Raw genomic sequence first — 14,926 nt, 5'->3', positions numbered from 1 at the left:
TATTTAAAAAAAAAAAAATAAATAAATAAATATTTATCAATTACAATTTAAAAGCAACTTAGCTCTTTCAAGTTATGTATTAAAATTGTGGCGTAAAAATGTAGGTACTAATATTAAAATTTTACAACTAATACCTAATTCATTTTAATTTAGAATTCTTCAAAATTATCATCTAGAACAATTAACTCAGTCCAATCATGGCACAGGGCCACAAGTTGCGACTGCGCAACAGCAGACAAAGGGCGACGTTGAGTTCCAGCACTCAACAAACAATGTCTCCCTCCTCCACAATGGGGAACAGAAGAGACATTAGACAGTGTTGAACGGTAGAACTTAACACCACACTTTGTCTTACCATAGGGAATATTTAAGAAAATATTTCTTATATTGGTAATCGAAGTCGAACCATTACAATCGAACACTGTCCCATTGAGCCAAGATAGCCTCAATCCTTTGGTGATGAAAAAATAAGTAAATATATTAGGCATTGGGCATTAAAAAGCATAATGGCCCCAGTTAATTTGAGTGAACAGCCATTCTAAGTTGGTAACTGCGGTATATGTTAGCGCTATTGCTTTTTTATGTAAACGAGACATTTACACAAATGTGTTTCAATGTGTCGGTCTGTACGCTTTATATGTAGGGATTGTCGGTGGAACTCTATAGAGTTGTGTAGTCGCTAGGAGTCCAAAATACTGGCTCTTTTTAATTGGTCGTCATTTTTGTCTGCTATAAATCTTATAATTGGTCACATCACTAAAGTAGGTGGATTAGTCGTGGCCGCTCTGATGTGAACCGTGAACGCAAGTGAATAATCCACAAAAGTTCAACAAACTTAATTTTAGAATGGTTACGACTAGTTGACCGTACCGTATGTTAATAGATATCAATAGCAATGTTTGAACTACATGACATAATTGAGTATTATAACTGGTTGGTTACCAATAATAATAATAATACCAATGGTTTAATAGTTGCTTTGTATACTGCCCTGAGCATACGAATAGCGAAAGTAAAAGATATTGTATGAAAATTATTTTGTTAGTAATTTTTATTATAAAAATCACAAAAGAAAAGTATCTCCATACAATTCCGCTGAAATTTAATCTGTATAATGTTTTCCGATTTGCAACTTGACTTGTGGCTGAATAGCTTCACATCGGCCACATTATTTTTCTCACTTATTTACACAAAAATCAACCTTAGCTTTATAAAAATAGTAACTTTAAGATAAATTATATAAATTTGTGAATCAGTTCTCTCAAATATTGTAACGGCGCCCAAAATCCCCGCCAAAGCGAACGAAAATCACCCATTTAGATTACTTACAAACCTTTCTGTATTGATTTGTTATAAATTACTTTTAATGGTTGAACATAGGTTATACAATATATCAATAGTTCAACTTTAAATTGGGTTATCATGGGCGTATCTAGAGATGTAGGTACCTACTTTACTCTTTTAAATTGTTATACCTACTACACTTAGGAAAGATGGGCGGTTGGACGGTTTCCAGAACCGCAGGTTCAAATCCTGCTGCGTTCAAATTTTTATACGTTTTCTATAAAAGTTCAATTAAGAAAAAAAGTATTAGTAACCCTATTTTACCAGATTCGCTCTGCCTATCATGTTATGGGCGGTATACAGCGTGAAGCTAAAGAAATAGGTATATTGGTATTTAACAAAAAAATAATAACTTCAGCACTATCCGCGTGCAAAGTCACGCTAAAAACACAGTAAAGCAATGTAATTACAAACTAAGTTTAATAATTGTCACCATATCGTTAAATTTTATGCGATCATAATTTTAATAGCTCATGGCTATAATATGAGCATCGTTTATGGCGTTATTCCCCGTGATTGATTTTTGATAACCACTCTAAATAGAGTTTATGTGCTATTAAATTTTATATGTTTTTTGTTATCTTTACTAATTGTCCAAATTTTGTGGTTACAGGCCGAGAAAATCTTGTGGAAAGTCGTGGCGCAGCGACACAGCGTCAGCGCGACCGATGTGGATTCGATTTCAACGTCGCGCTTTATCTTATCTGATAATAAGACAAAGTGCGACGTTAAGTTCCTTAATGGAACACGAAATGTCTCGAAAATTGGGCGGGAAACGATGATCGAAGTGTCTTAATGTTAGGTTCCTACAGCCTTCTCTGTATTATACAAACATATTACAATACTAGTATTTCTCATAGAGTAATTCCAATTAACAATAATTTTCACACTATCTTTTCACATTCTCGATTACTCTATAAAACAAATAATATTATATTAATAAATAATAAATAAACATTAGAGCAGTAATTAAATTAATAGTTAACTGTTGATTGACTTTTTTGTTGACTGAACATAGCGCGGCGTTAAATTCCTTAATTTAACACGCTTTGCCTCCAGAATTCGGCGGAAAGTGGGAAACGGAGTGTCTTAATATTAAGCCCTCTCTGCCTATCCTGCTACATAAGGAATACAGTATGTATTCCTTATAAATTTGTACTCAACTTATAAGAGGAACGTTTAAAGTGTGGGCTCGTCTTTGGGTTCCAATTCTAATTTAATTTCAGAGATTGATTGATTGATTGATTGATTGATAGAGAGATTCATAATTACAGAACACATTTACTCATTTTTAATTTAAGTTCTAAAAGAAACATGTAACGCCATCTTTCGGTATAGCTATATGCTGTGCCGAAAGATGGCGTTAAGCTACGCTAAACTTTTTTAATTATAAAAAAAATATAGTATTAAATATCATCTGTACATTGTTTTATTAAAATCATATTACACATATTATGAAAGTAGAATTTACAACTAAAATTATTCAAAAATATAACATGCATACAACAATAAACTATTACAATTTATTCAATTTTATTAACCATGTTTTAAAATATTTCTCAGTATTAGACTTTTTTATTAAATATTTTTTAAGTAATTATTATATACGACTGTATATAAAGACTGACATCTATCGAAAAATAGGATTTGTAATCTGCTGTACATAGTATTAAATAGTTAAAAAATACCCCTATAGATGTCACTACAAGTATAAAACGCAGCCAAATTAAAAAGTTAAACCTACTATAAATTACTTTACAATAATAATGATTTTAAAATGAACTGCTTAACCACACAAATAATTCTTTTGTCAACAAGAATGGACGTGTGTTTTTATTTTAAGTTGTTATAAATCAAAATTTACAAAAACAATGTAATATTATAAAAAGATAGTGATTATATTTTATGTTTAGTGTTTTAGTTTGTTAAAATGAAAGTTGTGGAGGCGAAGATTGTTGTTTTGGGCTCGCAAGGTAACATAATATAACTTATTCTTTTCCAATCTATATTAATGTTCGAAGGAAGCTATTTCACTCATAAAAGTCATGTTACGAAATGCTTCTAAGGAGGGATGTGTTCGTTATTGTTTCATAATATGTTATTAATTGAATAGACAAGTTATAAATATTTCGCGTTTAAATATTTACTTAAAATGATGAAGCTGGAGTTTTTTTTGTTGGACACTCTTATCTCAAGAACTACCGATTCAAATTGAATTATTCTTTTTGTGTTGGATAGTGCATCTATCGAGGAAGCTTATAGGCTACATTTCATAACGTTAATGGTTTCCATTTACACATTACAAGTGTTAGAATGGATCACATATGTGATAAACAACTCTTAGTTATTTCAATTAAGCAGGAGAAGCCGCAGATAAAAGCTAGTATACAGACACAAGATACTTACTACTGCTAATTTCGACTACTAACAGATAATAAAAAATGGCCAAGTGCGAGTCGAACTTGCTCAAGAAAGGTTCTGTATCATTAAATATTTAAATATTTATTTATTAAGCAAATACTTAAATATTTATTTTATTCTGTTTTTTTAGTATTTGTATTAATGGCAACAGAAATACATAAAAAATCAGCATTGCACAAAGCAGGGTGACTTAGTGATAAGATACTTCTTGCCCCAAAGAAATACACCATCTGTGAAAATTTCAACTGTCTATCACATTTCATGTGATAAAGCCTGGTGGCAGAGGGACAGTGGAGTTTTAGTAATAGGGTCCAGTTTATTATATTTATAGGGCACATTTTACTCTTTAGTTATGGAACCCTAAAAAAGCCCTCATATTAATTCTGTTGCTTATTAGCTAAGTAACTAGAGTGCAACAGAAACATTACTAAATCCTGTTTCTTATATTATAAAACCAGCCAATATATTATAAATAAAGCTAAAGACATGATGATGTCATTTTCAAAATATATTTTTTTTTGTTTATCATTTATTTGACATTGGCCTTGCTTAAATAAAAAATTCCAGAATAAACTTATTAGTCTGTGCCAACATACTTGGGCGATATTTTCTAGATTTTTGTTTTGTCACCTATTGCACCTGTTGCATTTTTTAGGTGGACCTTGAATAATATTCTTAGGTGAGCATGGATCTCATGACACATAGTCAAATGAAAATAAATATAATTGTGGACCCGTGACACACTCTAAGCACTGCAACTAAATTTAACTGCAGGTACTACTAATACTAATTGGTTATATTAAAGTAATTGATGTGATGTAGTACCTACCTCAATAAATGGACTATCTAACTCAAAATTATTATTTTTTATTGTAACTCATAGTTCTTAAGATTAACATGTTCAAGCAAACAAACCTCTCTTTATAATATTAATTATTCATACAGATAATGTAATGAAGGGAATTACTTAATGATATTATATTAATTACTGTTTCCTTAATGATTATTTATTACTTAACAATTACTTTTTGTAACATCTTCCCAGAATAAAAATGTTATCAATAAAGTTTATTCAGCATCAATTTGCTATTAATTTTCAAATATATTTTCAGTTAATAACATAAAATATTCTTAGATTTCCTTATATATATCACAAATTCTTAGTGCATTGTGGGGCTAATCACATTTTATAATTCTCTAAACAAAAAATTAGTTATATTTTGGGGTAGCAAAATTTAACTGTTATACCAAGAATACATTGTGATACTTTATCAAATATTATGCATAAATAAATGAAAAGATAAATTATCTTATCAATAAAATTTTTTTTAAAGAAATAAAAAACATTAAGATTGTTATCGTAGTCTGAAGTTCAATATGAATTAATATTAAACTTAACTCGCAATATCTTTTTGTTTTTCAAATTTTGGTGGAGAACTGAAAATGACGACTGTCTTAAGATTGGGTTCTCTCTGCCTATTCCGCTATATTGGCGATAAACATTAAATTTGAAAGAAAGAGACGTAGAATGAGCCTGGTAATAAATATTTAAGACTTTTAATGATTAATCATTAAATAAAAAAAAAAATACTACCACCACACAATATCGTTTTACATGATGGCTGGCTGCCCCGTAACACTATACAGTATATCACGCTCTGCTGAACTCCAATAAATAAAAAACTAACTTAGTACTCATTAGACTCGCTATAAATCCCTGGACACTTTTACCCCCGACGATAACAGAGGGGTGTTTTAGGTTTCACATTAGACAGACGGTGTATGTGTGTCGACACGTATGTCTGTCGGTGGCATTGTAGCTACTAAAAAGATGAATCGATTTGAAATTCATTTCACCATAAATATTAATTTGTTCGAGTTGAATCACTTTCTGTGAATTCAGCGGAAAGTGGGGAATGCTGCTGTGTGCGGGATACAGTGTGAAGCTGATTTTTGAATCACTTTAGTTGTCTGTGTTCGAAATTATTATTTAGTTTGTTGAGAAAATCTGGACTTAGTTATAAATAGGCAGAATATATTTGAGTCATTGTCATTTAGATTTTAGCATCGAATCGATTTCGAAATGCTAACGCGTCAGTTATAACAACTTGACTTATCTGTTAAGTCACTGTTTATCCTTTTTTATCTTCACATGTAAATATATGTAATTCATGACCTACGAGGGTAAGACTTTCTCCTATCTATATATATAAAAGGACTTGTCCTCACTGACTGAGGTAAGACGCACGCACAGCCGTAACCGCTGTGCGTAGAAACGTAAAATTTGGACAAAAGTTTACTTTCGTAATCTGGACATCCACTAAGAAGGGATTTTGAAAAATTTTAACCCTTAAGGGGGTGAAATAGGGGTTCAAAGTTTGTATGGAAAAAAATTAAAATCGGCACCGATTTTTATAAAATTTGAAATTTAGATTTTTAAAAGTATTTAATTGAACACGTGTTTCATCGTTTTCTAGAATTCTCCCCCTAAGGGTGCAAATAAGGGGTAGAAAGTTTGTATAGATTTTTTTAAATCGTCACCAATTTTTATAAAATTTGAAATTCAGACTCTTAAACGTATATAATTAAACACATGTTTCATGATTTTCTAGAATTCACCCCCTAAGGGTGCAAATAAGAGGTTGAAAATTTGTATGGGAAAAATCTTAAATCGCCACCGATTTTTATAAAATTTTATATTTAGACTCTTAAAAATATTTAATTGAACATATGTTTCATGGTTTTCTAGAATTCACCCCCTAAGGGTGCAAATAAGGGGTTGAAAGTTTGTATGGAAAAATCTTTAAATCGCCACCGATTTTTATAAAATTTGAAATTTAGACTCTTAAAAATATTTCATTGAACACATGTTTCATGGGTTATTAGAATTCACCCTTAAATACGCAAGCGAAGCTGCGCGCGTCCGCTAGTAATATATAAATATTTTTCTATGAACAAAAAAATATTGTTATAAAATATTCACTTATATATATATATAAAGTGGCCCTGCAGACAGAAATCATGTTTATATATATATTTATATATATATTATATTTATATATATATATATAAACATGATTTCTGTCTGCAGGGCCACTTTTGAAACTAATTTCAATTCCGTTTTAACAATTAACATTGGCCAACCTAAGGTACTTAACAATTTCATAATTAATATTGAACTTGCAATACGTCAATTTATTTGTCACCAAAGGATTATCGAAATAATTTGACTCCCAACATATTATTATTGATAGTGTGATAGCGCGCCGCTGGCCACTTGAGGCTCTTATCGGATTTATAGCTTTATTGAAGCTTAGATTGCTTATCTGCTTGTCCGTCCCTGCAACTGTTGAGATGATTTATTGGGTTCCTTTTTAAAAGAACGGGTCAAGTGCGAGTCGGTCTCGTCCGAAGAAGGTTCCACACCAATCTCATGTTTGTAGAGTAACCGCAATGTGATTTGTAATCTCTTGCTCTCTCTTACTTTACTGTTACTTACTTCTCTGTCTCTTTTAACATGTTCACTTTTAGTTAATTTTTTAAATGTATGCCCATTAGAATACAGCGTAAATGCAGAAAAAAATCTCCAATTGCATCTTGTGTAGATAAAAATATTTATGTTATGAGCCTATTTTCATTGTTTTATTTTTAGACTAATCTGCGAAGCCACGTATAAGTCGGATTTAGAACGGAAAGGTGCCGGTAACTCACCTATAGATAGCATAATCGAGAATAATTCACGGCGGAAATTGGAGAACGGTGTATCTTAACACTGATTCCCTCTGCCTACATTGCTGTACGCGGGACACAGTTGTTGCGCTACCTTTCAATAGATTCCGAACTGGAACCATTTATCAATTTCTACATAGCTGAATGTTCTTTTATTGCAACTAATATGAAACTATGCTTGCAAATGCCTATTTAAAGCATACAATTAAATAAAGAATCTACAATCTACATTAAACCTATATGCATGTATTTGTTACGTGAGTTAAGTAACTGACGGCCTTGAGCAACAGGTCTCACCTGTATTACCATGTTTGATATACTAGTTATATTATAAGTAATTACTACGTTAGGTCAGGTTATACTGGCTTTATACCTCAGCTTCGCTGCCGTGATGAATTGCTTATGAAATAATATTTTAAAAAAATTTACTTGTAATCTCTTATTTAAATAATAATTACAAATACCAAAAATCCAGGCCAATCTAGTTCCAGGGCGAAGAAATCAAAATATTAATAAAAAATAATGAATTACCTCGAGTGGGGATCGAGAACCCACAACCGTCAAGTTACAATCACACCCTTGTGCCCCTGCACCACGACGGCCTTTAAATGTACGCCTCAATAAACGTCAATAAATAAAAATTACGACTGCTCTTACAACTACCTATAATTTTGAAAAGAAACATGAGAAAAGTATAAAATCAATTCAAAAATTCTCAATATCAGTTAATTAAAGTACAACATCGTCTTAGTATATTTTTTATTTTTGTAGAGCTTTGCAATAAACGTCAAGTTCCTTCTTTTTGAATTCGGTAAAAAATGTATCTATATTACTTTTAATATTTTTATCCGCGCTCCGAGTACCTAATAACATTGTTATTCTGTATTTATTAATCTTTACATAATATACAAGATAGAAACTTGACCATTAGAAATTGTAAAAATAATTATTACCTATAATTATCAGCTTACTCGAACAACTTAACTGTTATATACTAGCCATCTATAGGTCTCTCTCATCATTATCAGCTCCAAAATGTCGCCAGATGATGTCTACAAGAAGCAAATTTATGTTTTTTATATTTTTCTATATCACACTTTTTTGTTAGGATTATAACTAGCTAATTATATTATAATTAGCTTCGTTATTAGGATTATAAGACAAAATTTTTGTTAATATCGTGAGGATTTGAATCTGCTTTCACAGTCAGTCAGGCAGGGATGCACGGGGATACCCGTGTAATAAATGTAGGATAATGTAATACTAAAGTCACTGTTTCTATTATAAGTATGGAAAATTGAGGAAAGAGTGGTTATTAGAACAACTTTTTTAGCGTCACGCGTCAGCGTAGAAATAAGACACTCCGTTCTCCATTTTCCGCCGAATTCTGAAGCCATTGCGTTTTGAGTGAGCTAGCAATGGCGTGAACACCAGAGCGAAGACAAGGGAAATATTAATTATTTTATTTTCTGGAGTGGGAATCGAACCTACAACTTTTCGCGTTTACAGTCGCACTTTGTGCCCCGGCACCGCGACTGGTCTCTTAAAACAATTGCAAATTGTTTTATGTTCTTAATTATAACTTAAAATGAATAATCGCGAAAGCTATGAAACAACCTTTATTAAATACCTATTTCATATGTTTAGTGACACTTCCAAGGTTAAAGCGAATCGATTGACGTAAGAATCGTCAAAATTACGTTTGGTCTCTACAATGCCACATAGGAACACACATACACACATATACACATAGACTCATAAACACATTACCCTCATTTTCGTCTCGAAATCATAATAAAAGATAGTTAAAGATAAAACCTCTTCCTTTCCCCCTTTCCTTTGAGAAAACTCTGACCGCATATATCTACAGCCTACCTTTATAAATGGACTAATCAACGTTAGAACAATTTAAGAATATATATTTCTCCTCTAATGTTCTGTCAAAAGTTATTATAAGACTCACCTCTGAGCACACTTGGATTTTTACGATCGAAAATGTCACTATTTTTAAAGTGTTTTTTTTTATAAATTTAAATACATAATATTTTTTTCATACATTAATATTAAAAACGTGTAAATTTTAAATATTCAAATTATCCGAACTGTTAATTTTATCTCACATGTACTTTATTGTTTTATATTAATTAATAAATGGTAGTATATTTAGAAAATCTCTGATTTCTATCGCGATGATTTTATTAATTCGATTCCTAGTCTAAACTACTTTCATATATTTTCAATATCTACTGTTCTGAACAGAAGGGAAAAAGTAAAAGCACAGCTGTGAGTTCCACCTCCCAACATACGATGGAGCAGCAAGTGGAGTAAGGCACATGACAACCATCCAAAACGAGTGTACAAACAAGTTGTAAAAAAATGTATTAATATGTCTAATTTTACCGCTATTTGAATATTAATTAAAAAAAACTTGTTTCCCAATTTTTAGTTCAGTGTTACATATTCTTTCTTTAACGTTATCTCTCGCTACGCGTGGAAATAAAAATAATAAATTCCTCCGAGTACGATCTAGCTCAGTTTTTGCGATATTTATTTCCACTGTTGAAATCAGGTTACGTTAAAATATGCTAACAATTGAAGGGGGTTGGGCAGTCGTGGGGCAGGGTCGCAAGCCGTGACTGTAAACGCGACAGATTTTAGACGAGACGCTGCGTTGAGTTCCGCCACTCAAAACGCAATGTCTCTAGAATTCGGCGGAAAGTGCGAAGCGGAGTGTCTTCACACCTAAGTATATGGTACATGCAGTTGGTACAATTAGGGACATCCTCCTCGTGTGGAATTCGAATAATGTGGTGTACACAGTGTTATGCAAAACTAATTTTTTTTAGCTTCACTCTACATCCCACATTTATAGATTTTTTTTCTTTGTCTCGTCCCAGGGCGAAGAAATGAAAATAATTTATTTCCCCGAGTGTCAATCGAACCCACATCGTCGCGTTTTTGCTCAGACGCTGCGCCACGGCAGCCCTCTTTATTATACATTCTGTTCTGCAAGAGTCGTAACAATTTAGCCATTTAATATTCATTTTTGTCGCTTTTGTTTCCAGGCGTGGGCAAGACGAGCCTGGTGGTGCGTTACATCGGTAAAATGTTCTCCAAGCATATATCACCCACCATAGGCGCGTCTTTCTTCACCTGCAACATTAACTTAGATGACGCTAGGATTAAATTACAAGTAAGTATTGGGAATGTTGGTATTATTTTCATTGCTCACACTGTTAGAAGAAACGCGGCGTTTAGATTCGCCATTCAACACAAAATATCTCTAAAATTTGATAGTTTTCTGCCTGCTTTTTGGGGGAAAAACATACTCTACATGTGTATTCGATTTAAAATATAATAAATTTAAAGTTGAGTCCTTGAAAAGTCTAGAATATTATATTATTGAATTCAATACTATCCCGCATGTAACGCGGTCCGCCACACCGCCCAATGTTCGGAGACATTGAGAGTTGAGTAGCGGAACTCAGCGCCACGCTTTGTTTGCTAGAGCAAAATTTTTGCTTCACATATTAATATATACGTTTTTCTAAGGTGTGGGACACTGCAGGCCAGGAGAGGTTTAGATCAATGGCCCCCATGTACTACAGGAACGCCAACGCCGCCCTCCTGGTGTTCGACATCACGAACGCTAACAGCTTCGCGTCAATGAAGAGCTGGGTCAAAGAACTAGAGAAGTGAGACATTTTATATATTGCTACAGGTCACCTGTAGTTGTAACTGAAATTTGTGTGAACTTCCTGATTTTTGCTTTAGTATTTCCATTTATTATAGTGTCGTCTGTAAAACGGAAAATGTAGTATCTCTTCTTGCTGTCAGTCTCATCTGTCGGTCAGTTAGTAAGAAAACAGCTTTTTGTAGCTTCGTGCTGTATCCCGAAAGTCAACGCTGCAATAATTTAATAATCTATATATATAAAATCGAAAGGTCACTCACTCATCACGAAATCTCAGAAACTACATGTGCTAGGAATCTCAAATTTTGCATAGGAGTTATTTATAGGACGTAGGTGCTCGCTAAGACGGGAATTTGCAATATTCGACTTCTAAGGGGTTGTTTTTGGGGTTGAAAGTTTGTATGAAACTTCGTTACTACAAAAGTCTCAAATTTTGCATGGACGTCACTTATAGGACTTAGGTACTCATGGAGACAGAAATTAATAATAAGTTCACGCGGGCCGCTAGTATTTCATATTTTAATTTACTCGTTCAGGCAAAGGCGCAATGTGTTGGAAATTCGACGGTGCGTAGGGAACGGAGTGTCTTAACACAAGGTTCCCTCTGCCCAGCCTGCGATATACAACGTGAAGCTAAAAAAATATTTAAATATATTAGCAAATTTAAGAAGCATAACAACTTTCAAACTATCCACAGTAACGTGCCGGAAGCGATGATCCTCTCGTTGGTGGGTAACAAGAGTGACCTGGAGCAGCACCGCGCGGTTGCGGCGCTGGAGGCAGCGCAGTACGCCGCCTCCATCGGCGCCTCCTACTGCGAGACCTCCGCGCTGCACGACCAGGTCACTGACAGTCGCTGTCAAAATGACGACGACACTGATATATACTTAATTTATTTATAATGAAAATCAAAAATTAAATCAACTTCATGCTATATCCCTCACACAGCAGGGTAGGCCGAGAGAACCTAGTGTTAAGACAATTGGTTCCCCATAATGCATAATGGGGAACCAAATATTTCTAGTTTTTGTGTAAAATAATCTATTTTTATAGGAATCATTATAACTAAGAAACTTATCTTGCCTTATTAAATTAAAACTTTACTTTTTACATTAAAAGCTTATAAGTCTGACTGTAAACGTGACAGTTGTGGGGTCGATTTCCACTTAGGGGAATAAACTATTTTCATTTCCTTGCTGTATTAAGACAAAACCAAAATAAAATATGTTTACATATTTTTTTAGCCTTATTCCGCACAAAGCTGGGTAGGCAGAGGATACCTGGAAGGAAACCTATTGTCAGACACTTGTTTCCCATTTAGAGAGAGATTGTGCCTCTGCACTACGACCAGCCTCTACATAATTCATAAATATTATTCTTTAAATAATAAATAACACTTAAAATATACATATTTTTATTTTTTCTTTACAGGGTATAGACCAGGTATTTCTAAACACTGCAACAGAACTACTCAAAATGTCATCTTCTAACCTCATGTCTTCATTGAGATCCTATGATTCAAACGAAGATGACAAATTACCAATAGGTAAATATTATTTAATGACGGTTGCGGAACTTAACTCTGTGATTTGTCTGAGACGCGAGAGAGTGTGTGTAACATTTTACATATTAATTTTATCTCGAGCATATAATACAGACAGTTTTAAGTGTTTGACAGACAGAAAGTAGGGAGTAGGTTGTCTTAACACTAGGCTCCCTCTGCTTACCCTGCTAGGTGCGAGACACGGCGTGAGGTTGGAAAAAAATCTTTATTAAGTATTTAGGTATTTCTTTATGAAATTAAATTTTTAAAAATCCACACACACACACATTTCAATTTTAGGAATTGAGAATTCTTTTAATAGTATCTGTAAAGTAACGGTTGTGGGTTCGATTCCCGCACAACGATATCATAATATTTAAGTTATTTTTATTTGCCAATGTTGAGTTACGACACTTAAGACACAACATTAAAAAAAATTATCAACGTATGGGAAACAGAGTGCCTTAACATAATGCCCTAGGCTTATATGAAAAAGTTATAAATAAATATAATATACAATATCTACAAAAATGAGATCAACTTATACAACATTAATGGTAGATATTGAAATATTTGTAGGTATTCCTTCCGAAGAGAAAGCGACTCACACGGGGAAAATAGAGCTGCCGGCGCTTAACTCCGACGTGAAGCACGGAGAGTTGCAGAGAAACATGTGTTGTTAGCACTTAGACAACAACTGAGTTAGACTTCAATGATTAAGACGTTTCATTGTATTTGATTGTCTCGAATTTTGTCAATTTTGTATATTGTTTTAGCTTTTATTGATTTTTAAATAATGTATTTTATATACATTTGACTAATTAGTGCCTTTTGTACCAAAAGTGTGAACTTGCCTTATTTTTAATGTATTTATAAAATATTTTTATTTACTGTTAATATTTAGATGATAAAAAAATTCTGCACGTATTATAGAAAATATCAAAGTCGTAAGTTGTAAAATTTTTATACTATATTCTCGAGTCTCTGGCCAACATAACATTATGTACTACATACGCATTAAACTATTTTTTTTCGTGCATTCTATTATTCGGATTTTCGATTAAGTATATGAACTAACAATTACAATTAGTCCGTTAAGACATATATACATATATAGAGAAATAAAAATGAACTTACTACCTCAGACTTAACAAGCAGTATCATTTGTATTTTATACACTAAATCATGAAAGTATCGAAAAAACCACTTATTTTTTTCAAAGTATTAAAATTGTAAAATTTGTAATAGTTGAGTTGCGCTATTCAACTCAGATAAGAATTATCTCTAATTCGGACGATAAGTGAAATCGGCTCTAAATTGATGGTGATTTAGAATTTGAACTTCTTTGAATTTTAAGTTAATTTGGTTGATGCTAATTAAAAATTTAACAAAATTGTGCAAATCATTCATACATTGATGGCCAGTTAGCGGTAACTGCGCACTTAGACTAAAATGATTTTTATTTTAATAAATAATTATTCGTATTATTTTTTCGATAATTTAGCTATATTTAGATATTGACATTATTTTTATTATTAGTTTTGCTTATGCGATGCCTTAGTGACACAATTTGGAAAGTTTTCCTTTTACTTCATTTTTACGCTTTTGAGTTATTTTCAGCTTGTTTTTATAAAAAAATAGTATTAAGCATTTTTTTAGATGACGGCCATATAAATAATGGCTTAATCGAAGTTAATAAATGTTCTGTTGTTAGTCCTCAGTTATATCATTAGCCTTTGGTTTGTTTTAAATCTAGAATTTTTTGCCTATTTTAATTTTTTTATGAGTTTATTTTAGTTTTATCCTTAATTGTACTTTCGGAGTCGCTAAAAAGAACTCAGTATGAAGATATTTAGTTTTTCCCGTCCGTTTTAAGGCGTTGTACTAATAACGGGATACAACGCCGCGCATTGTCTTGCCAAAGCGTGAAAATAAAAATCATTTAAATAAATTGATTTCCCCCCGTGGGGATCAAACCCGTAACCAACACGTTAACTGTTAAACTATGGCGTCGTAGAAATACATAGTTTTAATGTAATAATAGTAAAGAATGTAAATAATATTCGATACATTGAATTTATTTGTTTGTAAGCTTTTTTGTAAATTTGTACCACTCTTTATTTACGTGATATTAAAAGAATAAACATATTTTTAATTATATTTTATTTTATTTTATGTATCTTTTATATAGTCTT

General features: G+C 32.4%; 1 protein-coding gene across 2 annotated transcripts; it reads left to right on the top strand.

Annotated features, from left to right (window-relative positions):
• The first annotated feature begins 3,131 nt into the window (after positions 1-3,131).
• On the top strand, positions 3,132-14,889 carry RabX1 (RAS oncogene family member RabX1). Of its 2 annotated transcripts, none has more exons than XM_085188477.1 (6): positions 3,132-3,317; positions 10,560-10,687; positions 11,047-11,189; positions 11,886-12,030; positions 12,620-12,734; positions 13,293-14,889. In XM_085188477.1, the coding sequence occupies exons 1-6, from the start codon at positions 3,275-3,277 to the stop codon at positions 13,412-13,414; spliced, it is 696 nt and encodes a 231-aa protein (XP_085044603.1). In that variant the 5' UTR covers positions 3,132-3,274; the 3' UTR covers positions 13,415-14,889. The 2 variants fall into 2 exon arrangements, with proteins under 2 accessions (XP_085044603.1, XP_085044604.1); XM_085188478.1 differs by having other exon boundaries at positions 3,133-3,317; positions 13,311-14,889.
• The last annotated feature ends 37 nt before the right edge of the window (positions 14,890-14,926 follow it).

The sequence above is a fragment of the Heliconius melpomene genome, chromosome 7 (genome assembly GCF_056956725.1).
Source record: "Heliconius melpomene rosina isolate 202511_hmr_F chromosome 7, ASM5695672v1, whole genome shotgun sequence".
NCBI classification, from domain to species: Eukaryota; Metazoa; Arthropoda; class Insecta; order Lepidoptera; family Nymphalidae; genus Heliconius; species Heliconius melpomene.
The sequence above is the reverse complement of the archived record's forward strand: the minus strand, read 5'-3'. Positions and strand labels throughout refer to the sequence as shown.